The following is a 24,129-nucleotide window of genomic DNA, read 5'->3' on the forward strand; positions in this document are numbered from 1 at the left end:
CAGAAATATCATTACAGGAAATTACTTTTTCCTTTTCGCGAATTTTGGGTTTATTTCTCCACGGAAAAGGAAGGGTGATTGCGCGGGAAATAACAATTCTGAAAAAAAAAAAAAAAAACCAATTACTCCGGTGTACGGGTGGAATGGATTTTTTTTTATTTTATTTTTTTTTATTTTATTTTTTTTTATTTTATTTTTTTTTATTTTATTTTATTTTATTTTATTTTATTTTATTTTATATTTCTTTCGGTTTTATTAATTTTTCGCATTTGCAGATTCTCGTCGGCTTGCCTAATGGGGAAGGTCTAACCGCGATAAGGAGCTTGAAGGAGTTAGACGATATTCAGTTTATCATTGGTGGGAGAATAATAGAGATAGCCGGAGGTATATGTCACAAAACAGAAAGTACAGCCATAGAAGACAGAGAAATAGAAACTAATCTACTCTGGGGATTAGGGATCCATTGGCTCGGTGACGGTAATAGTGTGTTTCATTTTAGTTGGGCAACAGCCTGTGATTAAGGTAAACGTTGTCTGGACATGCATTCTATTTCCAACACATTATCCTCCACTACTTCGGCGACTTCTGTTGATGGGGCTCTATCTAGTGTTGCCTCACCAATTGAAATCACAAATATTCCACAGGAAAATGAATTCTTGATTCTTAATACATCACGATTCAACATAACCTATAAACTGCTAGATAAGGTATTGTATTTGAGGAAAGACACCTCGGGATCAAAACTCACTTTGCTTAGAGGGTACCTTTGCGTGTATGTTCGGAAACCAGTGAGAATCAAGCACATCCAATTGAAATTCGAAGGTGCTCTAGATGTCAGGTACTTCCCAAGTAACATGAAAATCGATCCGTCTTCAACATTTGTGAAAAATAAATCGTTCCCCATATTTAGCCAGTCAAGAAATTGGCAATATAAACAGCATGACAAGGTGTTGGATACAGACTATTTTGCCAAGGGTGCATTCTCTTACCCTTTCCAATTTTTGATACCGAACGATATCCCGGAGACAATGTCGAATGTTTTCGGTTCAACGAGCTACTGCTTAACAGTAACAGTTTCTCCAATATCAAATACATTGGGATTGTCGATTCTAGGCTCTTCCCTTATAGCAAAATCGTTTCCAATTCAAGTGGTGCAATGTGATACCGAGCCAGAAGGCACGTGTCATGTCTCTAATGACTCCTTCTCACTGGGCAATTGGCGATACCTTTTTTATTACAAGATTGTAATCTCAAACCGTCAGGTGGCTATTGGTGATAAGGTCAAGGTCTACGTAAAAATACTACCCAACAAAGCCTTTAAGTACAGAATCAGAAATATAAAAGTACTCCTAGATCAGATAACTGAGTATGATATATCTAACAGACTCGAAGAGAATGAGAGAGACAAGTTCTATCATAAACTTTCTAGTACCGAGACGGCTTTACTTGAATGGATCAACGTCGACTCCTATGATAATGACCCGCAGGTTTGGGAGTTCGATTGTGAACTATCAAGAGTCTTTGAAAAATACAATTTGAAAAACAGATATAAAAAGCAAAGTTTTACCCTTGTTCCTACTACAAATGAACTTGAAAATAGGATTTGCCATTTCAAGGTTTTCCACAAAATCAAAGTATACCTCTCAGTGGAGGAGATAGTTTCGGAGGATGATACTATCTCTGAGTTTTCAGACAATGCAAGCTCGTTTATCATACGACCTAGAGCACATAGTTTGGATAAAACTCTGATGAACACTAGGGCAGAGAAAATCGATAACGATCAAATGCGTAGAAATTCACCTCTGGTTCAAGAAAGCGATCCAAATAAAAGTAAAGTGGATTTGGTATTTGATGCAGATGTTGAGATACTTAAAGGTGAAAGTGTAGTTGGGAACATGCCACCACCAACATACACAGATTCCCAAATAATCCCTCATTTAGCCACTATTGACAATAGTAATACCAGCAAAACGGACATTCTCACCATTATTGATTCCAGCAAAACATCTCAGAATCAACAGCTAAACTTTATATTGCCTCCGGCATATGAAGAGGTAGAAGAACTTACAGAACCACCACTGTATTTGTACAAATGACCATCCCCATGTTATTTAATCCCTTTTCTTTTCTCTTCCCATGGGGCGTTTATACATTTTCTATTCTTTTGATGTCATTATTTAGTGTACATAGATGATATCTTCCGTTTATAGAGTAATCCACGAATCAAAGTACAAAGTCTTATTTACCTTACCCTCCTCTGAATTTTCCTTTTCCTCGTTTAAAGAAGAATCAAGAACTCTATAGTTATCATTAATATTGAAAACTTGGTTGTCTAGGGGCGCAAATATATCCTCACCTTCGATCTTGCCCCCTCCGGCCTCTAATATACTTTGCCATGTAGCCTTATAAGAACCGTTAATGCATTCAATCTTTTCATCAAACTCCAGTACATCACATAAAGACTTGACATCCGATAAGGTCAATTCTATAGTCGTGATCCCTGAATTAACAAGGAAGTCATTAACTTCACTTAATGATGGTAGCAGAGACCCCATACCCATTATCATGTTTGCAGGATAGCTGTACTGCTTCAAGCCATCAGGAATTAAACCCTTCTTTTTGAAACACTTTGGATACGTTCTCTGTGCAACAAATTTCCATATGACTATCAGCAATGAATCAATAAAATCTGTGTCCAACTCCGAATCTGTAAACCAGGGGCCTCCAGTGACATCAATGGAAGGTGTTAAATGGTATAGCATATATATTTTCCTCGTTGGATGTTTAACAGATTTCACAGACTTAATATAAGACTGTGATTCCAGAGATTTAAGGCACCTCAATACAATATGCTGATGAAGATTACTTTTTGCTTTTATTGTTTTTGTCCAAATTCCCTCTCTACCAGCAGCTTCGACATGTGAATAAACAATTGCCTCGTCAGCTGTCATACTACTCACCTTTTGTGCTTCTTGCTCACTAATTGGTGCAAATAAGATCGTTTTCTCAGTAGAGTTGGAAGATGGATCTGGCTCTGACTCCAAGATCTTAAGCAACCCCTTATTAAGTAATGCTTGGGCATTCTCCATCAACTCATTTGCATTTTCATATTTAAGAAGATCTATAAGTTCTTGTTGGGTGTATGAGCTTTTACCATTAGACACCATAGTATGGTGCATTTTCTTTGCAGAAGCAGACAAGTCATCCGTTAGGTTGCTACTCATGACTAGCGATAGTGTGTCTGTGGTTTAGTAGAACTATCCTAGACTACTTTTGAGCCCGTTGGATAAGTGCTATATTAAAGTTGATCTCAAATTGAAGAAAAAAATATTAAGAAAAACATGTTGCAAAAAAAAAACAAAAAAAAAAAAGAAAAAAAATAAAATGAGAAAAGAGAAAAAGAACAATTCATGCTTATTCCCCCAACTTGACTGTCCTTTCTATAAAGAGAAAAATAAACATGAAAACATACAATGGTTAGGCTACCTATACTATTAGATGAGGAAGAGGATGATGATATTATTCAAGCACAGCCGTCATTGAAGGCCAAGTTCAAACCGAGAAAGATCAAGCTGAAGTCCAGCATTGAGTCAAAAGATGGGGCCAACACAGCAAGAGCATCAATCAATGACGAAATGCCAGAACGAGAGAAAGAGAAAAACGAAAGTGACGGAGGTGATGTATTAGAAAACTTAGCCCTACCGCAAAGGAGATTTAAAAAACTCAACAAAATAAACAGTGGTTTAAGCTTTTTGGACGACAATAGCTGTAAGAACGAATCAAAGGCAAAGGCAAATAAAATCAACACACAGGAATACCTAAATTCATACAAGGAACATCCAGAAGTCCCCTCGCAGACTGTGGACACAACATTACCTCTGAACGACGTCTCTATCGAGAATATGGAAGGTATAGTTTTGACAGGCTCCGATATGGATCTAAGTGATGTCGAGAATGATGGACTTCCTTCAAAATTGAAACAGTCTAGTGAAGACTCAAAACGCCGCAGAGAGATTGAGAAGGCAATAGAATCAGCAAACGATCCAGAAGAAACAGAATCGAATGGTAGAATGGAGATTTTGAAAATTCCAACTTATAATGAGGGCAGTGTGCCCACATACATTAGATTTCATCGTCCACCTTCTCTTGACGAAACCAAAGAGAACATACAAGAACGTATAAACTTGCTTGAAGTGAAAGTTCAACAGGAGAGTAAAGAAATAGAGTCCTTCAACCACCGTCGAGAGGATCTATCTCGTCAACGAGCCAAACTCGTGGAGAAGGTACACAAGCTGCTGCAGGAATACAAACCAAGAAATAAATGATTCTAGCAGACACAGTTCAGTACACTACATGCAACGGCATTATCCAGCCTTATGACGTGGCATCCATGCACAACTTGAAAAACAACCAATCGTTTGAATTGTTTGGAATGCCGATTTTGAATATTAGCCGCGCTGGAAAATTGCCCGAATAGGTAATTTTTATGACTGCGCGCTTAAAGAGTCACACTCCATATTTAAAGTGATGATTGGCCAAATGAGAAGGTTTTTCTCAGTATAAATAAAGGCCTCTTTCCTTCATTTAGCGGCTTCTGTAAGTTGGAATACAGTATTCTGATTGTTTTCCTTGAGCATGTTGAACTTTTCCTCTACCAGATTATTCTCCACTGCAATGACCGTCTCCAACAAGATTAGACACTTGATATCGATATCCGATTTAACAACTAACGAATTCAAATCTCTAGTTAATAGAGCTGAGTATCATAAGCAGATTATCAAGACAGGAAAGAAACCGGATGTGTGGCCTCTTCAAGGCGAATTAGTGGCCATGCTGTTTACTAAGAGATCGACTAGAACTAGAATTTCCACAGAAGGTGCTGCAGCGTACTTTGGTGGCCAACCTATGTTTTTAGGTAAAGAAGACATCCAGTTGGGAGTCAATGAATCCTTCTATGATACCACCAAGGTCATCTCCTCAATGACTTCTTGTATTTTTGCAAGAGTTAATAGCCACTCGGACATACAAGAGTTGTGTGAACATTCTTCTGTCCCTATAATAAACTCTTTATGTGACAGATACCACCCTTTACAAGCCATATGTGATCTTTTAACCATCAAGGAGAACTTTTCCGACTTGAAAGGATTAAAATTAGCATGGATTGGCGATTCAAATAATGTCATTAATGATTTGGCAATAGCAGCAATGAAATTCGGCATCAACGTGTCTATTGCAACACCAAATGGAATTGAAATTGAACAACATGTAATTGATGCGGCTAAAAAGGTCACACAGGAAACAGGGGCTACACTGGAGCTTACGCACGATGCAAAGAAGGCTGCAACAAACGCAAACATATTAGTAACTGATACTTTTGTGTCGATGGGACAAGAATCGGAGACTGCTAAGAAGCTCAAGCAATTTGAAGGATTTCAAATAAATTCAGACCTGGTATCTTTGGCTGATAAAGATTACAAGTTTATGCACTGTTTGCCAAGACACAAGGAGGAAGTATCTGATGATGTGTTTTACAGTGCCAACTCTATTGTTTTCCCAGAAGCAGAAAATAGACTCTACGCTGCAATTGCTACAATAGAGGCATTTGTGGTGAACAAAGGCCAATTCTTATAGTTCCCTTCTTTTTCTTTTCTCATGTATATCCCCTTCCATTAGTAAAAATAGTAAATTAGTTAATGATGAATTCATATCATGAGTGAAAAATGTATCCGCGCAGCCGACTCAATCTTGAGCACATGTGTTGAAGTGTGTCGATTAGATGTGTAAGAGCAAGTCGGTTTAGAAGTGATACATCCAATCGTCTAACAGTACACGCAGGGGAATCACATGGAGTCGCACAATTTGTCACGGACTATAGACAAAGTAAGTGACTTGATTAAGGACGAAAGTTCGCTGTCCAACCTTGAGCAGCTGATAGCTGACATAACCAAGGAGAAGTATTCAATTGATTCCCAATTGAATATTGAACAGGATCGACATTTAACGAGAATTCAAGATATGATTACAGAGATCCATAATGCAAGCAAAAATTTACAGGATTTAAAGTACAGTGTTGGAAAATTAGAAGACCTACGTCGTGAAAATGTATCAAATAACTCCAATCATAACTTTGAAATCTTCGATTTGGCAGCTTTGGTTTTGAAGAACATCAAAGGTGTTGAAGAAGTCTACTCTAACATTTCCACATTTGATGAAAAGGAGAAAGTGATCAATCAGTTATTGGATGAAGAATATGCCAAAGATGAAAAACAGGAATTGCAGTTTTCAACAGGTGACAATCTTTTGGTTGCACATTATGAGCTGAACAGATTGAGGGATTTACAAGACCAAATGTGGGTTATGGAGAAGAACTCCAAATCACCGGAAACCAAGAAGCTAGTTCATCAACTATCTAACAAACTAAATGTGTGTATTAGTAGATTTGATGGATTATTAACCATCATTATTGATTCAATCTTAGATTTTGTAGAATCTGAGAATTTCGGATTCTTAATCAAAGTGGTCAAAATCATACAGTATGAGGAAAGAGAAGACCTGAAAGTCAGACTTTGGGACAGTTTGCTTGAAAAGAGAGATACCGAATCAATCGAAAAATCAGTCACGAATGTTAGACGATTGAAGGAAAGAGGATACAAAAATAGATTTGAAAATATAATGAAACAGACTATTGAGGATCGGTTTTCTGAGTTTTTGGAATCCAAAGATATTAGTATTTTCCTTGGAGAAGAAGGCACGTTCTATTATCAAACTCTTTCTGACTATAAAGTTGCAATTGATCGGTGTTTCCCTAAAGAATGGAAGTTTTTTCCCAAAGTGTTGGAGTGGCACCAAGAATCTATTAAAAGTGTTATCAATAAGATTTTAGAAGATAATCTTTCAAATTCCCAACTATCCGAAATCATTGAATTGGATTACGAGAACAAGCAATCATTGAAGAAGCTCTTTAAAATCCCAAATAAAGATTGGAAGAAGTTTCGATTACTGGCCGAAGATAAAAAGAAACATCTCTTGGATAATTCATTACAGGACAATATCAAATCGACCACCAAATGGATAGAAACCGCACTCACAAAAGCTGTCAGCAAATTTGAGTCATTGGACGAAGAACCTCCTGATCGTAGAGATGGCCGGCTATCATTCCAGGTGGCCCAAGAAGTCATGCTAATTTTATCTTCCAACACAAAGAGTATCAGAACTTTGGGTGATGCGTCGGTTTTGGTCCAGTACTATGGATTTTTTGCTAATGAGATAATGAGAACCTACCAAGAGTGTTGGGTTAGGTCTTTAGACAAAATGACCGAATTATGGAATCTTTCAAGATCATCTCAGAATAGCAAAAATAGTCAAAGTAAGAATAAGAAGGTACAAGAAGAACAAAACGCCATAATTAACGAGAATATTGGTTACTTGCCAAGGTATATAACCAACTTGGCCAATGACTGTCTAATTTTAACAGATGCATTAGAAAGAGATTTTGATTTGATAACAGAAGGATTGAACGAGATCCATACACAAAAGTTGATTGACATGAAACAAACTGCAACCAATCACTCAATTGAATTAGGTACATATTGTCTACAAAAGCTATCACTATTGGCAGCACAAGACTTTGGACCAATTATGGTTGATATTTTCAATAAACCATGGTACAACTCACCTACACTTATCGACAGCGTATTGAATATAATTGACGAAGAATACATAATGCCATTTATTGATTATTCGTATCCCGAATTACTAATGTCACTGTTTGATTTCATCACAGATGAATTTTTGTTGAAATATTTGAGTGCTTTGAATTATAAACGAAAATTTGAAAAAAATATAGTGTCTACATTAGAGAGAGACGGATATAAAATCATGGAAGTTTTGGGTAAACACGACGATGACGGATCACTTGAAAGGAAGATGATTGTGTTTGATTTGCTGATTGAATTATGTTCAGCAGACAATAACAATGAACAAGACATCATTGAAAAATGGACATTTGGACTAAGTGAGATCTACGACTTGCCTATTGATCTGTTAAGGGTAATATTAGAATGTAAAAAGGTCGATAAGTCGAATATTACCTTTATATTAGGAGAGTGTGGTGAGTTGTGTAAACAGTCACTGCTGGAAAATTCGGACCAGCCTGCAAGCATATTCCGTAAGTTCCATTACGCATCTATTGGTAAATAAGTAAACTAGTAGATAAGTAGATAAGACCAGAAAATGTAAAGAGAAAAAAAAAACAAGTTTAAAAAGATTTCAATTTATGAAAATTGTTTGTTGTGTATATCTATGGATATAAAAAATGGAGAGGAAAACATCGCTTTTCGTCATATGTATATGAATACTATTGTAACTAACAAATAAGAACCGTCGTGAAGCTTGAATTTGAGATTATACAATCCGTCTTTCCCCGTATCCCATAGAGAACCAAATTTGGTATCTATCTCGTTACTCTCAGAGTCCAATTCGGAGAATTTAATGGTTGAAGCATTAACTACAGCTTTAAATTTGGAAGATTTCTCTGAGATTTTATTGAGTAATTTTGTAATGATTTCATTTACAGCAGTAGATTGCTCGATTTCGTGAGATATTAAAGATGCAACTTCATCCTCTGACAGTGGCATTTTTTCTGCGTTGATTGCATTCTTGATAATTGTTGGTGATGACGGCATTATCCTTCCAGCCCTATTGCACCAGCCAAAATTAAAATAAAATAGAATAAAAAAAAAATTGGCTCTGATAACCTACAGAGATAAATACACAGGTGTACATAAATAGCTGCTCGAGTAATCCAAACAATGTTTAAAGAGGTGATGAGATTCTATCAATGGTGTTTCCGCGCAACACGTGCCTTGTAATAAGCATGAATTGATCAATTTATTTTATTGAGCTGCTGATTATTACAACTGTTTCTTGCTTGCCTTGCTATTTATATTTCTTAAACGCCTTGTATCTTCCCCACTTGTTTTTCTTCTGCCTTTCTACTACACAACCTTGAAAAGACCGTCAGAAACAAGTTCCGGCCTATTGAACTACTGATAACCACATATAAGAAACATGTCGTCAGCGCCATTATTACAAACAAGTATGTATATTTCCTAACCGTGGAGTTCTGTACACACAGGTCTTTGTTGCCGATAACTACCAATTGCGACACTCGATCATGATCATTACCAACAGGAGGGGGGAAGGGGGCAATGATGTTATTCAACAGAGTAACTTGTATCTCTCAGATGAATGGATGGATACTAACTATATTGGTTTCTTCTCAAACTATAATACAGCACCTGGAAAGAGGATAGCATTACCTACACGTGTTGAGCCAAAAGTCTTCTTTGCCAACGAAAGAACGTTTCTTTCCTGGTTGAACTTCACAGTCATCCTCGGATCGTTGGCCATTGGATTATTGAACTTTGGTGATAAAGTTGGCCGGATCTCAGCGTCTCTGTTTACACTGCTAGCAATGGGCACGATGGTGTATGCGCTTGTGACGTACCATTGGAGGGCAAACGCCATTAGACGCAGAGGGTCTGGTCCTTATGATGACCGGTTTGGACCAACCATGCTGTGTTTCTTCCTCTTGATAGCCGTCATTGTGAACTTTGTCCTAAGAATGCGGGCATGACTGCCCCCTAGGACACATGTAACCGTCCTCCTTTAATTAGACACTGTATATGCCACAACGCAATCACTCACACCGGTTTCCAACAAAATCCCCTTAACACATGTGAATGTGAATATCAATGTCAATGGGCATGTCAATGGGCAACATCATCACTCTGGTCTGTGTCGGCAACCTCTCCTCGTACCCAGCTGAAACAAACTACACAGGTATACACCATATAATATATATACTACAATATACATTACTCAATATATATAATACAATATACATTACACAATATATATAATACAATACATATAATACAATACATATAATACAATACATACTACATTACTATACAAATTGGAAATCTTATATTTGCTGAGCCGTCTTTTACTTTCCCATTTTTCTTTTATGGTATCAAATTGTAAAATGCTGAGCCACTTTCTCTAAGTAGCTTTTACTACTTGACATTTGATCAATTTCTCCTCTCTTTGAAATTCATTTGGAAAAGCAAAAATGTTGCCCTTTCAAATGGTTTTGTGGTTTTTCCGTCCTGGTTTTCGCGCCTGCGCCCCGATTCGGCAACAGACCCGCACACCGCACACAATGCAGACACACCCGCACACCGCACAGTGGCAATGGCTGTATAATTTTTCCAATTTTTTTTTTTGTAGCCCCGTGAGGGGGAAAAAAAAAAAAGGCTCCCGCGTATTGTGTAGCCGAGTTTGGAGGGAACCCATTTTCCAAATTCACAGAGTCTCCTATAGAGAAGGTGTTGAAAATCTGGGAATAACGTTAAGTACTATCCCTTTTTGAGTCTTTTCAAAGAAACCACCTATAGTATAAGATGGTATGTACCCGTTCAACAACGTATTTCTGATCGGCAGAGTCGGTCTGTGAGCAGTGGGATCCAAGGCCAGTATTGGTGTATTGAGGAAAGATTATGTGAATTATGAGAATGACCTTACAAGTGGCACGAGAACAAAGGAGAACATACCATGCAAGGGAACATGCGGCTGCCAATGGGGTCGAAGTCGACGGCTAGGGCGGTATATCAGTGCACGATCAATCTGGACCATGAGGGAGGTTCTAGTGTCTTTGATTTTCCATATATAGTTGCATTTCATTTGAATGTGTATGTGTTTGTGTGGCATGTACTGCAAGTTTTGACGGAACGAGATTGAGACATTCTCAGAGAGCAGAGAAGGAAACTGTAGGAGAAATAACGGCAGTTACAATTTCAAAGAATATACCTAGATGTATTGAACACGTACATTGTTGAATACACCAAGAGACTTATAATACGACCGCCATATTGTGCCAACTCGCATGGATTACACTGGATTTTTTCTCACAGTCCATTTCAAACAGCTTACTAACATTTTCTTCTCTCATTTAATGTTTTTACAGTCTGACGCAATCACTATCAGAACCAGAAAGGTTTTATCCAATGCATTGTTAGCAAGAAGACAATTCGTCATTGATGTCATCCACCCAAACAGAGCTAACGTCTCTAAGGATGAATTAAGAGAACAACTCTCTGCTCTATACAAGGTCGAAAAGGATCAAGTCTCCGTCTTTGGTTTCAGAACCCAATATGGTGGTGGTAAATCTACCGGTTTTGGTTTAGTCTACAACTCTGTTGCTGATGCAAAGAAGTTCGAACCAACTTACAGATTAGTTAGATACGGTTTAGCAACTAAGGTTGAGAAGGCTGCAAGACAACAAAGAAAGCAAAAGAAGAACAGAGGTAAGAAGATCTTTGGTACCGAAAGAAAGGCTGCAAAGAAGGCTGCAAAGAGAGCTCAAGATTAAGCTTAATAGTGTTTTAAATTTCTACATTTATATACTAAAAAATAATATCTTTACTTTATTTGTTTTCTTGTTTGGCTCCTCCTTATAGTAGTTTTTTTTTTCATTTCTTCATTTATTGTAGAAACAGCAAAATCAAATGTAAGCAGGGTTATCTTGTTAACTATAAAGTCAAATACATATTGGGTTACTGAATATATACCAGGTTTTACTTGGATCGTTTCTCTTGTAGAACTCTAACCTCCTCCTCGAGTTTCTTCATTTGCGCTTGTAATTGGGCGAGATCATGGTTGAGTCTGTTTTTTTCAGTATAGATGTTCTGTTTCCATTGCTTAAACCTTTGATCCTCATTTCTTAATTGTTCAGCAAAATACCTCTTCAACTTCTTTTCTTCTTCGAGGAATTGGGGGTTATTGGTAATCTTCTCAGCCAATTTATCGCTGCTCTTCTTTAGATCTTCATAATCATCACCACTGTTTATCATCTTACTTCTAAAGGCTTCGTAATGGATCTCGTTAGTTGATAGAATCAAATCCAACATGTTGGTTCTCAATAATAAACTTCTTAATTTACGGAAATCACAATGTTGATCATTCTCAACCTCAACAACACCCCACGGGTATTTCCTACCAATAACTGTTGTTCCATTGATATCAAATTGCTCTTCAGATCCAATTATAGAGAAAGGCATCGATTCAATTAGTTGTTTTGCATGCTCACTTGCAGCTTGATCATCCAATTCCATTGGTGGAGAATAGATCCTAATGCCTTGCACCTCAATGATTTCTCTAATTCTCTTCTTGAACTCTAGCATCTCGTTTGGTGTTAAAGTGTCGGCCTTGGATATAATCGGAATTAGGTTGACCCTTGTACCCAGTTTCTTCATTGTTTCAATATCCAAGGGTTTAAGTGTATGGCCTGTTGGTCTGATAAAGTATAAGCATGCATGGACTCTCAAGTCATTGATCTTCAATCTCTTTGGTTGTGACTCTTGTTTCATGTAGGAATGATGCTGATCGTCAATGAATTCAATGATTGGATTCCATGAATTCTTGTTATCAACATTATCACCAAAACCCGGGGTATCAATAACATTCAAGTTTAACTTGAAATTCTTCTCCTCCAATTCTGCTCTGATTATGTCTATTTCAACTGTTTTCTTAATTGGCTTGTTGAACCGATTACGTAGTTCTTGATGATTCTTCAAACTTGTTTGAAATAGGGTATTTATGAAGGTGGTCTTACCCAACCCAGATTCGCCGGCAAGCATAATGGTGAACGTGGCACCTTCACTTGAAACAAGTTTGTATCTGTATTCAGCGGAAACAACGTTAGTATTTGCACCGTCCTCTTCCCTTCAAAGAATTCTGTACCTTGGGCTTGTGTTGTTATTGAAGTTGTATTTCCAATGTCCATCACTTCAGTTTGACGCCAAAGCAGTTTGTCTTTCAACAAACAAAACATAATAAAAACAATCGGATACGTACTTTTGATTAGGTAGATTGGCAATACCAATTGGTTCCATAACAGCAGTGTCAGCCATAGTTAGATAATATTACTCCTGTTTATGCTTATCAAACGTTTTGGAAACGAAATCACCGTGTTTGGAAGATACACAAAACATGTTAAATTTAAATTTGGCGATTTTCTCAATTAAATTGAAGAAAAAAGTAAACGGAGGTGCGAGGGAGAAAAAAAAGAAAATTTTAAGACTTCTAGACGCGTCGATCTCTGCCTTTTTTCCTTCCTACCAATTTTATTGATGTCTCCGAAATGTGCATATACATATAAAATGACTAATAATAAGCTGAAAATTCCTTCTAGTTCTTTGGAAGAACAACAACACTACAGACAGTATCCATATACTGTAATCAATACAATGTCAAAGCCACTTACGGTGTATATCAAGAAACTTGTTGTTACTCCTCCAGAACTTACGCTTCAAGACTTTGCAGCAGCTCTAGATTGTATCTTCTCCGGAAATGCAAACGATGTTGAGATATCTTCATTCTTGACAGCACTAAGGATCCATAAACTTGATTTCAATGCAGATTTCATTGCCACTGCGGTGGAAACCATATTGAAATACTCAGAAAAAATCCCAGATGATCAAGTCGATAGTGATGGGTATGTCGATATTGTTGGCACTGGTGGGGATTCACAAAACACTTTCAATGTTTCCTCGTCGGCTGCTATTGTTGCTGCTGGTATGGGGGTAAACGTTTGTAAACACGGGGGTAAGGCTTCTACCAGTGCTTCAGGCTCGGGTGATTTGATGAACCAATTAGGCGTTGAGTTAATGAAAGTAACTTCTAAATCAGCTCCTTTAATTGTGAAAGAATCGAAACTCTGCTTTTTGTTTGCGCCTGCATTCCATCACGGAATGGGACAGGTCGTAAATGTAAGGAAGCAACTAGGGATACCGACTATTTTCAACATATTGGGGCCTTTACTAAACCCAATCAATATAAAGGCTCGTATTTTAGGTGTTTATACAAAGGAATTAGGTAGAACCTATTGCGAAGCAGCAGTTAAAATCGATCGAGCTAATGGCAAAAGGGCAAATACAATGGTGGTGTGTGGTGAAGTTGGCTTGGATGAGATCTCACCAATCGGCCGAACCAATGTCTGGTATTATAATAAAGAGGCCGACAAAATAGAGGAATTCACCTTAACCCCTGAAGATTTTGGCTTGCCGGAACATTCTTTGGACTTGGTCCGGTCTGGAACACCAATTGAAAATGCCGTCGTTTTGAAGGAAATCTTAAAGATGAATAAAGAACAGGTACAACCCGGTATCAATCCATTGGTCGACTATATATTTATGAATGCTGGTGCCCTAGCTGTTGTCTCTGGACTGGCGCAGGACTGGAAACATGGTGTCGAACTTGCCAGGGAAGCAGTTTACTCTGGGAAAGCTCAAACGGCTTTAGATGAGTTCATTTCAAGCATTTATAAATATACTTAAGCTCTTATCCTTTTACTTGTATAATAGAGTATTGAACTTGGTGAGGTACAAACAAAACGCGTTTCCTTTTTTTTTCTCTTTTTGTTTTTGTCAATTTCAAAACATGCACCAACCTACTTCAATAATTGTCCATGCTTGATATAGACTGTTTATAATCTGTAGAAGTAGTGTTTTACTCAAAAAAAAAAAACACATTTGATGTCTGACAATGAAAACCAGAAAAACAGTACATCACCGGAATTCACACCTATAGGGTCGAAGTCCGGTGGTGTTGCCGAAAACACGATGCATACATTCTCAAACATGACTCCAATTTTAAAGTTTACAGATCGAAATACGCAAACAGACACCAACGCAAATGCAAACTTCGGTAGAAACTTTGATCTGAAAGGTAGATATTCTAGTGCTGAATCGTCTAGGAAACCAAATTCGACTAGTTTTACCTTACGTCGGTCGCAAGCCAGATTGAGTAGAAATGATGATTATGATGATATACTTCAGTCTTCATCAGTAGCATCCTCCATCTGGGAGGATGAACTAAACGAACGGGAAAGGGCAGATAACCCTAACAATGATCCTTTTAGTAGAAGGTCGGCCGATAGTGCTAACATGGAGGTCCCTATATTAAATGGGAAGGAAAAGATAAGAGATGATATGATTGGGGATGACTCGAATATGTTAAAACGGCAGTTTGATTTACTGACCAAATTGCAATCTGAAAATACAAACTTGAAGGTTGAAATTGTTTCACTAAGACAACATCTTTCTGGCCTACCAAGTGATTCGGCTACTTTGATCGATGAAAATATATCATTGAATAAGAGGATAGTTCAACTTGAAAACCTGTTGAGAGATAATGGCAACGAAGCTAGGGATGACTTAAAATCCAAAGTGAGAGAGTACAGTGAGAGGCTGGATTCTCTACATCGTGATTATGACAATGTTCTTAAAGAAAAGGAACAACTGATTCATGATAGCTTTAATAAGGAAACAGAATTGAAAAAGCTACAAAAATCCTATGATGAATTACAGGATGATTATGAGAAGGTTGTACACCTACAAGGTACCGTTGAAAAATTAGATGCCGAAAATCAAGAACTACAGGATAGACTTGATGATCAAATGGAGAAATATAGTAAACTTCAAAACGAACACGATCAGATAAGCCACAGCCACGAGTTGAGTAAACTAAATTCTGAAATAGATCGTCTAGAGGATGCCAACCTTGAACTCCAAAGAGAGTTAGATAAAGTATCACAGGAGAAAGAAAATTTGGAAACTCGATACGAAAATTTGAAAGGAGAAATTGAGCAACATGACTTAGACAATGAAAAAGTGACCCATTCACCATCACCAAACAATTCGTTTGTTATTACAGATATGCAAGCCGAAATCGATGCGTTGAAGGATAGATTAAGTGCGGCAGAGACTGAAAAGAGAACCCTGCAACAAAAATATGATAGGGATATACGCTTGAGTTACCATTCTTCTCGAGAGAAGGTTGAAGATATGACCAAACGTTTAGAAGAATCTCTGAAGACCATCGATGGTCTAGATGAGCAGTTATCAGATAAAGAAAACGAGAATTTAACGTTACATCAGGAAATCAAACAACTTAATTTGCAAATTGAGTCATTGCAACGGAAAAACAAACTATTAAATGACCAATTAAACCACTTGAAAGATAATAATTCAGATTCGACTAAACTATTAACCAAAGAAGTTGGTGATTTGTATGATAAGATTGAAGACTATGAAACAGTGGTTCAAAAGCTGAAAAGTCGTATTAAGGATTTGGAGGACTCTTCTTTAGAGAATCGAGCTGAGTACTTGCGAGACTTAGAAGACGATAAAAACCAGTTATATGAAAGTTTAGTGGAAACTGAGAAAATAATAAAGGAGAAAGACTCTGAGATAGCGAGCCTGAAGCTTCAACTATCATCTACCGAAAATAAAGAAAGAGAAGAGTATGTGAAAGTTGATGATTTGATTAAAGTTAAAGAACACGTTGAACGTGAACGATTAGAACATGAAAACGAAATTAATACCTTAGTTGAAGAAAGTCGGAAGAAAATAGAAAGTCTGATTGATGAGATAGAAAAACTAGAAGATTCTAAAGATAAGCTGATTGAGACTTACGAAGATCTACGTAACGAATACGAAAATTTACAAACAAAGTATGAAGAACTAGTGAATAGCGCCGAAGTGGAAGAGTTAAGTAATGACCTGGCTAAGATCACCATTGAGTATAAGAGGTCACAAGACGAAAATGATCAATTAATAAAAGAGTATTCATCTGAGGTTGAGATTTTAAATGAACAATTAAAATTAAAAGATTACGATATCAGCCGGTTAAGGGATGAGTTGCAGAATAAACATCCACTAAACACTGAAAGTATCAATACCAAGCTAAACTCTTTAGAGGAAACAATAAGGAACATCACCGATAAAAAGGAGGAAATTGAAAAATTAAAAATTGCCTTGGAAGATGAAAACTTACTATTGAAAAATGAAAATAATCGATTAAAAACCAAAGAGAACAAGGTGGCTGAGAACTTGAAAGAGTTTGAGGAAGATAATAACCGACTTTTAGCTGAAATGAAGTCTAAAAAAGTTGAAATTGAGCAACTAAACAGAGAGATACTACAGTTATCTAGCAGAAACAGGCAGCTGGAGAGATTGAATGGTCGCTTAACAAATGAACAAGATGAAATTCTAATTGAAACCAGCAAGGCGTCTAACACTGTGAGTCAACGAGATACTGACAATTCCATGAAGCTTCGAGAGTATGAGTTAAAGCTGCAAGAAAAGACAAACCAGTATAATAACATAGTTGAAGAATATAATTATATGAAGAACGATTTGATTGAGCGTTTGAAGGATATGAAAAAAGAGATTAAAAGCCAGGGCCAGAATTCACAAGAGGAGATTAGACAATGGAAGGATAGATATGAAAAGACAAACGAGAAATTGAAAGTTTCTGAGAGACACCTTGACATTTTGAAAAAAGAGTTGAAAGCTGTCAATGAAGAGTTAGAAAACGAGCGAGAGCGTGATCTTGGTAGAATGGATGAACCATGGTATCCGCCTACACCAGAATCGCCGAGTCGAGAAATTGATGAAACGATGCTCAACAAATTAAAGATATTAAAGTTGCAGAAGGATATGTTAATGATCAAATTAAACGAGAGAAATGAGAAAGTGTCCGATTTGAAGTATATGCTAGGGTATTTAAGATTGGAGGTTGAAAAGAAGAATGAAATGATAAAGCGGAATAAAGGACTACTTCAAACTGTTGGAGTTAAAGAAGATGATGCGACAATCAGAGACCCAGTAAGAAAGTTACGTGTTTATTTCCTGACAGTATTATCAGGAATTAGATTTAAGAACAGGTTGAATGAAATAAAAAAGAGAAACCAACAAGTTCTCCGGTTGAAAAGTGACATTAAACTGAGTAAAAGGAATGTATAAACGTATTTAAGTTTCTATCTCTCTTCAAGACGATGTCGATAGCTCACTTAGTTTTCAATTGACTGATTAAACTATTCAATCTAGTATTAAAATCTATCGTAAATACACGTAACTGGTCCAGTTTATCTATATTATCATTGATATCATTGCAACGGGATAGTAAATTGTCCATTTGAATCAATCTTTCAGAAATTTTATAAATCTCTGTATCTGATATCTGCTTCCTCTCATAGACATGTCTGGAAACTTGTGCTGCCAAAATATCAGTTTCTTTGTTGATTGTATTGATCAGATTATCATAATTTGCAGCTAAAGATTTCACATCCAATGGATCACTGTCGTTTATATTCGTGTCGTTAACAGCATCTTCACTGTCAGCCATGGCTTCCTGTGGTAGCAAGCTACTCGCAAAGAAAAGTATGAGGTCATTATAAAATTTAGGAGTGTACGGAACGAAAGGGAAACAAAATTCGGGAAAAAAAAAATTTTGAATAGGAAACAAAGAAATCGAGCAATTTTAAGCCTTTTCTTGATAATGAAAGAAATCAACCAGATAGGCCGTGGTATTGTTTAAGCAATTCAAATTTTGCGCATTTTTTATAAAGTGAGGATATATGTATATATGGAGTTTTTCTTTTAGCTCAAAATGAAGGGAAGTTTCGGAAGGGAGAAGATGGAAGTAAATTGACGGCAGGGAAATGACGGCAGGAAAGTTGCGGAAGTGAGATTGAACCAAACGAAACGGCACGACAGGATACGACACGAAATCGAGGGAAAGAGAAGAAAATAGAAGGTAAGAAGACATTGAGAGGGAAGGTTCCCATTGGAGCTCAAATATCAAAAGAGATGGTCAAATGGAAATTGAATGGAACATGGATTAGTAAAGTCGTTAAGTTTTTTTCAACTTACGTTGTAGTCTGCGTTGTCTTCTCAATCTTCCCTGCATCATGTAATAACTTGCTCTACGAACAATAATGGATAGAATTTTCTTTGAGTAGCCATAATGGAACCTATTTTCTACCAAGTCTGTCAATTCGTTCAAAATACGATGTCTTTCATTGATTGGAGTATCTCTAATCCATGTTTTCTCCCCAATAGGGAAATGTAAATCATTTTTCAATATATTTAGGATGTTCTTTTCTCTTTTAGCGGTTTCTTCGTCATTTCCCTTCAGGTTCAGTACAACTGACAATTGAGCCAATGATAGTCTTGAATCGCTTATTTTTTTACCTGTTTTTGTATTTGGAGTTAGATTGTTTAGGATCTCGTGATCTTCGAAGTCGTCAGTATCATCAATTGAAGTAGGTGGTGAGATATCATTGATTGTAGCGACGGTACTGATGGTGGTACTAATGATGTTGTTGTCATTGTTGTCATTATTGGTATCATTATAGTTATAAGTGTAGCCGAAAGACAGATTTCTTAGATTATCGTTGAATATACTAAAAGCTTGAGATTTCAAGATAGGCGACTCTATTGTTGACGTTGAATTTGAAATGAAAGACGATGAGGAAGGCCTGATTTTATCGATATCTATAGTATTTAGTTGTGAGGTGCTGTGATCATTATTAATGGATAAATGTAAATCCCAAGGTTTCAGTGTTGAAGTAGGCAATTCCATTTTTTCGATAGCCGGGATTGGGTTTGCCAGAGGAGCCGGGTATGACCAACCGTCAAGGTAAGGCCCGGAAGTATCAATCTGAGTGGTTTCATCGGTATTCAGGGGTAAGTCGAGATCCAGGGATTGCCATGCTGGTTTTTGGATATCGTCCAAATCCGATGGGGATAGTTGGATGTTTGGGTCGATTGGGGTGGAATATATAAGTGTGGCTGGATCTTGCTCAAAGTCGGTATGAATGAGAGGCTCGATGAAGTCCATTGTCCAAATCATAAAATAGGGATGAGCAGAAAAGGAGGGGGGGAGGGAGAGTACAGCCTTTGGACGTTTATAAGGGGTGATCAGAGATGTGTAGAGAAGGGTGAAGGGTGACGGGGGGAGAGGGGATGAGAAAGATGGTTAAGCTGGATCAGTCGGTTAATTGGTTAGGTTTTCTGTTTTTTTTAGATTGAGAAAACGTTGGTAGGTTCAGCAAGAGAACCTTTGAAGAGTGAAGGTGCAAATCCACAAGAACAAAGTGTGGAAAAAAAAGAGGGCAGGTAAGGTGGGGAGACAGAGGAGATGAAAGAGAAGAAAAATGGTGTAGGAATAACGTCTATTAGAATAATTACATCCACAGAGAGAGGTAGAAAGAGGAGACTGAAAACAGAGGGAGGGTAAGAGAGTGTTTTTGTGGTTATCATAATCACACGAGTGGAAACCGAAAATGGAAATGGAAAAGCAATAACAATGCCTATAACGTGGCTATATCCAACAATGGTGAGAGATAAGAACGTGGCTTCTACAGCTACGAGGGAAAAAGCTAAAACTGCAACGGGTGAAAATAACAATAACAACAATGGCAACCATGACGAGATGGTGATAACAACAGTGTCTGTTTATACACTGCTACATAAACACACGTTGTGAAGAGGGTTTCTATGCTTCAGTTTACTTGTCTATACGTGACTTCAATTGACTTCCCCCCAACCTAGTCACTCTACATTAATTTGGTTTCGTCTTGTCTTGTCTTGTCTTGTCTTGTCTCCATCTTTCCCACTTGTGTGGGACTGTGACGTGATGAAATGCAATGAAAGAGAATTGAACAAAACGAGACAAAATTAGCAACTTGTTGTGACGCCATTGTTGTTTGTCAATTCTGTAACGATTTCAGTAGAAAAAAGTAACAAATAATTAAATTGACAAATTAACCAATAATTAACTAAATAAAATAAATAAATAAATAAATGAAAAAATAAATCAAAGCAAACAAAAATAAACAACCATTTCGGTTTTGGCATTTATTTTAAGCGTCTTAATGCCGAAAACACCGTGGGGAGAAGATGGAAGAAAGGTCAAAGACGGAAAATCGCGGAAAATCTTTCCGAAACATAAAAGAGAGAGAAGTACATCAAATTGAGACTAAAATGCTGAGGAAGCGCTAGACTAGAAAGAAAAAAAAAAAAAAAAGCACTAGTTTCTTTCACACGCCGCACTGGTCACGTGATGTAATGCGCCACGTGTAAAATTCTGAAGGGGGGAAAACAAACAAAAAAAATAAAAAATAAAAATAAAAATAAAAATAAAAAATAAAAAAAAATCGAATCATCCGTACACCGCATCTTTTTTTTTCTCTCTCAGACTCCGTAGAAAACTTATTCTATCTCGGCCTTTGCTTTCGTTTGACAAATTCATTGGCTGGAAGCGTTGAAAATCACTCATTACTACTTAGAGAAGGACAAGGAATTCCTCGCTCCCCCAGAAAAAAATTGATCTTGAAGCACAGCTGAACCCTATATCCGTTCTTGTCTTATAAACACATACACATTAGACCTGATTGAGTATCTCATTGGGCTTTTGTTATTGTTTTAAATCTTGTTAATATCTTTGATTCTGTTTTCCTTGCTAGTTCTTTGTTAGATACTCTTTATAGTACCTGCTTATAAACTATTGTCAATATGCGTCCGTTGAGGAACATCTCCACAAAGACAAGTAAGAAGGCGCCATTTTCCTTCTCCAGAAACGTGTCCTCCCATCAAAATCAACAATATGCTCCTCAGTTCTTCAATCCAAGCTATATTTCTCCTAAAGAATTGGCAAGACTTGATGAGGTGGGATTCAAACACAACTCTTCTTCCTCTAACAAGAAAAGTTCAAAGAGTATTTTTCAGTACGTCACTCCTGCTTTAAGCGTAACGAAAAATTACGTTATATTTGATACATCGAATAACACAAATAAAGACAATTCTGGTTTAAACCAAAATCTCCTATCTTCCTCAAAACAAATCCCAAATTATGCTTTAAATGAGGAATTTGAAAGGATTCTTTTGAAAAAATCAAACCACATATCTAATAAAAATTCCCATGTTAATATAAGTATCGGTTCAATATCTAATAACCATACCACTTTGAACATTAGGAGGGTCAACTCCAATAACATTAAACAGGTTTCTATTCCAAACAAATTACTAAGAAGGGCTTTCTCATCATCTCCACAAAATTCAAACTCGTCATCAAGCTCGAAATCAAATTCAGATTCTATTCATGATTTGGAATCTAAATTGTCAAAACTGAAAATTAGAAACCTTGACAGTTCAAATAATAAGTACATTGAAGAATTCAAAAAATTCCCAAATATTGATGATGCATTTGATCACATGTCTGAAAATCCACTGAAAATCCAAGAATTCACAATTGATAACTTGATGAATCAAAATAAATTTAACGAGGTTTTACCTGTTTTCAATAGAATGAGAAATAATGGGTTGGTACCAACATTGCCAATTTACAACAAGGTATTAAAGTCAATTCCATTAAGACAAACTAATGAATCTCTGGAAAACAACATGACTCATCTATTGAACATTTATTCTGACTTATTGTCAAATAATATAAAACCAAATATGGAAACTTATGAAATTGTAATTGGTTCACTGGTTAATTCTTCCTTAATCTCTTATTCTCAGTTGAATTATAGAAATGGCTTTGAATTCTTCAAAATATCACTAGAGCTATTCCTAATAAATATTGATTCAAAAGATTTCGAGTTTCATAACAACTTAATTTACGTTAATTTAATCAAATGCTTGAATTATTATCAAATTAAAGATGCAATCTCTCCTATGGATCTATTGAATAAATTAGAGAGTAGAATATCAGATGATAATAAACTGGAATTTTATTTACAATTAACTAAGCTCTCTGCGATTTTCAAAGATGAAGAATTAGTTGAATCTATCTTTAATAATCAGATCAAACCATTGAAATTACTATCAAATCATGATGAAATTTATCAAACTTTGATTCAATCTTATAATTTATGCAACAATTTCAAAAAGAGCTCGTTATTGTTGGATACCATCATAAACAACTTACCAAATAAAGAATCAGCCGAATCCCAGGATTTAATCAGAGATTATCTATCGGTATTTATCCGGTCGCAAAGTTTGATTAATCCAAGTGATGCATTCAAAATGGTGCATCAATTCTCCAAAATCGATTGGTTACCTAAACTCTCTATTGAATCACTAACAACTTTGGCATATTCGTTCCTCAAGCTGGGTGATTTACAAATGACTTTGAAGATATGGGATTTTATGGTTATCAGAAATGATTTTATTAATGAGTTTAATAAATATAACAACAATGAATTTCAAATACTAATTTCAAACTTCTCCAACCACTTCTTTGAAAAAATTCTATTTACCAATAACAAAAATCTAATTCTCAAGGTTGTCAGAGAATTTCTAGGTAAAAATTGCTTAAAATTTGATGACAATTTACTAGTCAACTATCTAAGATATTTACAGAATTTGAATTCACAAGAATCCGATGATTTGATTATCAAGCTAATTCTAAATCAAGGTTACAAGAAAATACTTGAAACTAACTATAATACCAATAGCTCAGTTGATTCCAAGGATTCATTAAGTAATTATCTTTCATTGATTGTTGACTTCATACCAAACACAATAACTCTGAAAATTTTCAATTCCAAACTGTTCAAGCGGATAGTTGAAGAATATCGACTTACTCGTGACAACATATACGGTATCATGAAAGTTTTCAACGTTGTATTCAACAATCCGAATGACGAGTTCGACAACTTATTAAAATACTACAGTAAAGTTCTCGATTTAGAATTCAATGACACTGAAAATTGTTATGTGGAAATACCAGTTGAAATTGAAAATTTTAAACATCAATTACAACAGTACAAATAACGACTAAATTCAAACCACCTACTCTTTCAAACATTCAATCTCTCTCCTCATTCATCACACATTCCGCCCCCTATTTTAATGATTGCATACCCGTATGATTGACGTTGCCCTTTTTATACACCTACGATAAATTTACATTTATACATGACCAACTATTTATTTACCTTATCCTATATACTTTTAATAACACATTCCATATACGTTTCAAATCTGGATCGTACCTATTTCTTTTTTCACATATAGGGCAGAATCAACAAGAAAATAGTGTCACGTGCGTGTGTCCAGGGTTAAATCAAGCCCTCGTAATTGCTGTGTTTATTGTTTTTTTTGCCTTGCCCTCTTTTTTCCATAGCCTTTCCTCACGCGCAGTCACAAACTGCGGATTTCCCCTTTCGTCTCTGTGGAATTCTCACTGGATTCCGCGTCTAGGGGATTCTCT

The 24,129-nt window shown here is 36.5% G+C and overlaps 14 protein-coding genes across 14 annotated transcripts; 9 read left to right on the forward strand and 5 right to left on the reverse strand.

Annotated features, from left to right (window-relative positions):
- Nucleotides 1-539: 539 nt before the first annotated feature.
- Nucleotides 540-2,096, forward strand: C5L36_0E00230 (uncharacterized protein; the record flags this gene model as incomplete). The annotated part of the gene is made up of 1 exon (XM_029467570.1): nucleotides 540-2,096. The coding sequence occupies one exon, from the start codon at nucleotides 540-542 to the stop codon at nucleotides 2,094-2,096; it is 1,557 nt and encodes a 518-aa protein (XP_029323430.1).
- Nucleotides 2,097-2,204: 108 nt separating this feature from the next.
- Nucleotides 2,205-3,224, reverse strand: C5L36_0E00240 (uncharacterized protein; the record flags this gene model as incomplete). Its single annotated transcript, XM_029467571.1, has 1 exon — nucleotides 2,205-3,224. One exon carries the CDS (start codon nucleotides 3,222-3,224, stop codon nucleotides 2,205-2,207), a length of 1,020 nt encoding a protein of 339 aa, XP_029323431.1.
- Nucleotides 3,225-3,473: 249 nt separating this feature from the next.
- Nucleotides 3,474-4,325, forward strand: C5L36_0E00250 (uncharacterized protein; the record flags this gene model as incomplete). Its single annotated transcript, XM_029467572.1, has 1 exon — nucleotides 3,474-4,325. The coding sequence occupies one exon, from the start codon at nucleotides 3,474-3,476 to the stop codon at nucleotides 4,323-4,325; it is 852 nt and encodes a 283-aa protein (XP_029323432.1).
- A 310-nt stretch (nucleotides 4,326-4,635) lies between these two features.
- On the forward strand, nucleotides 4,636-5,631 carry C5L36_0E00260 (uncharacterized protein; the record flags this gene model as incomplete). Its single annotated transcript, XM_029467573.1, has 1 exon — nucleotides 4,636-5,631. The coding sequence occupies one exon, from the start codon at nucleotides 4,636-4,638 to the stop codon at nucleotides 5,629-5,631; it is 996 nt and encodes a 331-aa protein (XP_029323433.1).
- Nucleotides 5,632-5,844: 213 nt separating this feature from the next.
- On the forward strand, nucleotides 5,845-8,199 carry C5L36_0E00270 (uncharacterized protein; the record flags this gene model as incomplete). Its single annotated transcript, XM_029467574.1, has 1 exon — nucleotides 5,845-8,199. One exon carries the CDS (start codon nucleotides 5,845-5,847, stop codon nucleotides 8,197-8,199), a length of 2,355 nt encoding a protein of 784 aa, XP_029323434.1.
- Nucleotides 8,200-8,339: 140 nt separating this feature from the next.
- On the reverse strand, nucleotides 8,340-8,684 carry C5L36_0E00280 (uncharacterized protein; the record flags this gene model as incomplete). The annotated part of the gene is made up of 1 exon (XM_029467575.1): nucleotides 8,340-8,684. The coding sequence occupies one exon, from the start codon at nucleotides 8,682-8,684 to the stop codon at nucleotides 8,340-8,342; it is 345 nt and encodes a 114-aa protein (XP_029323435.1).
- A 385-nt stretch (nucleotides 8,685-9,069) lies between these two features.
- On the forward strand, nucleotides 9,070-9,637 carry C5L36_0E00290 (uncharacterized protein; the record flags this gene model as incomplete). The annotated part of the gene is made up of 2 exons (XM_029467576.1): nucleotides 9,070-9,097; nucleotides 9,297-9,637. 2 exons carry the CDS (start codon nucleotides 9,070-9,072, stop codon nucleotides 9,635-9,637), a joined length of 369 nt encoding a protein of 122 aa, XP_029323436.1.
- Nucleotides 9,638-10,466: 829 nt separating this feature from the next.
- C5L36_0E00300 (uncharacterized protein) lies at nucleotides 10,467-11,434 on the forward strand (the record flags this gene model as incomplete). The annotated part of the gene is made up of 2 exons (XM_029467577.1): nucleotides 10,467-10,469; nucleotides 11,030-11,434. The coding sequence occupies 2 exons, from the start codon at nucleotides 10,467-10,469 to the stop codon at nucleotides 11,432-11,434; spliced, it is 408 nt and encodes a 135-aa protein (XP_029323437.1).
- Nucleotides 11,435-11,639: 205 nt separating this feature from the next.
- On the reverse strand, nucleotides 11,640-12,974 carry C5L36_0E00310 (uncharacterized protein; the record flags this gene model as incomplete). Its single annotated transcript, XM_029467578.1, has 2 exons — nucleotides 11,640-12,741; nucleotides 12,919-12,974. The coding sequence occupies 2 exons, from the start codon at nucleotides 12,972-12,974 to the stop codon at nucleotides 11,640-11,642; spliced, it is 1,158 nt and encodes a 385-aa protein (XP_029323438.1).
- A 219-nt stretch (nucleotides 12,975-13,193) lies between these two features.
- On the forward strand, nucleotides 13,194-14,399 carry C5L36_0E00320 (uncharacterized protein; the record flags this gene model as incomplete). The annotated part of the gene is made up of 1 exon (XM_029467579.1): nucleotides 13,194-14,399. The coding sequence occupies one exon, from the start codon at nucleotides 13,194-13,196 to the stop codon at nucleotides 14,397-14,399; it is 1,206 nt and encodes a 401-aa protein (XP_029323439.1).
- A 198-nt stretch (nucleotides 14,400-14,597) lies between these two features.
- Nucleotides 14,598-17,870, forward strand: C5L36_0E00330 (uncharacterized protein; the record flags this gene model as incomplete). The annotated part of the gene is made up of 1 exon (XM_029467580.1): nucleotides 14,598-17,870. One exon carries the CDS (start codon nucleotides 14,598-14,600, stop codon nucleotides 17,868-17,870), a length of 3,273 nt encoding a protein of 1,090 aa, XP_029323440.1.
- A 43-nt stretch (nucleotides 17,871-17,913) lies between these two features.
- Nucleotides 17,914-18,252, reverse strand: C5L36_0E00340 (uncharacterized protein; the record flags this gene model as incomplete). Its single annotated transcript, XM_029467581.1, has 1 exon — nucleotides 17,914-18,252. The coding sequence occupies one exon, from the start codon at nucleotides 18,250-18,252 to the stop codon at nucleotides 17,914-17,916; it is 339 nt and encodes a 112-aa protein (XP_029323441.1).
- A 507-nt stretch (nucleotides 18,253-18,759) lies between these two features.
- C5L36_0E00350 (uncharacterized protein) lies at nucleotides 18,760-19,761 on the reverse strand (the record flags this gene model as incomplete). The annotated part of the gene is made up of 1 exon (XM_029467582.1): nucleotides 18,760-19,761. The coding sequence occupies one exon, from the start codon at nucleotides 19,759-19,761 to the stop codon at nucleotides 18,760-18,762; it is 1,002 nt and encodes a 333-aa protein (XP_029323442.1).
- A 1,664-nt stretch (nucleotides 19,762-21,425) lies between these two features.
- C5L36_0E00360 (uncharacterized protein) lies at nucleotides 21,426-23,690 on the forward strand (the record flags this gene model as incomplete). The annotated part of the gene is made up of 1 exon (XM_029467583.1): nucleotides 21,426-23,690. The coding sequence occupies one exon, from the start codon at nucleotides 21,426-21,428 to the stop codon at nucleotides 23,688-23,690; it is 2,265 nt and encodes a 754-aa protein (XP_029323443.1).
- Nucleotides 23,691-24,129: the final 439 nt, after the last annotated feature.

The sequence above is a fragment of the Pichia kudriavzevii genome, chromosome 5, assembly GCF_003054445.1.
Source record: "Pichia kudriavzevii chromosome 5, complete sequence".
NCBI classification, from domain to species: domain Eukaryota; kingdom Fungi; phylum Ascomycota; class Pichiomycetes; order Pichiales; family Pichiaceae; genus Pichia; species Pichia kudriavzevii.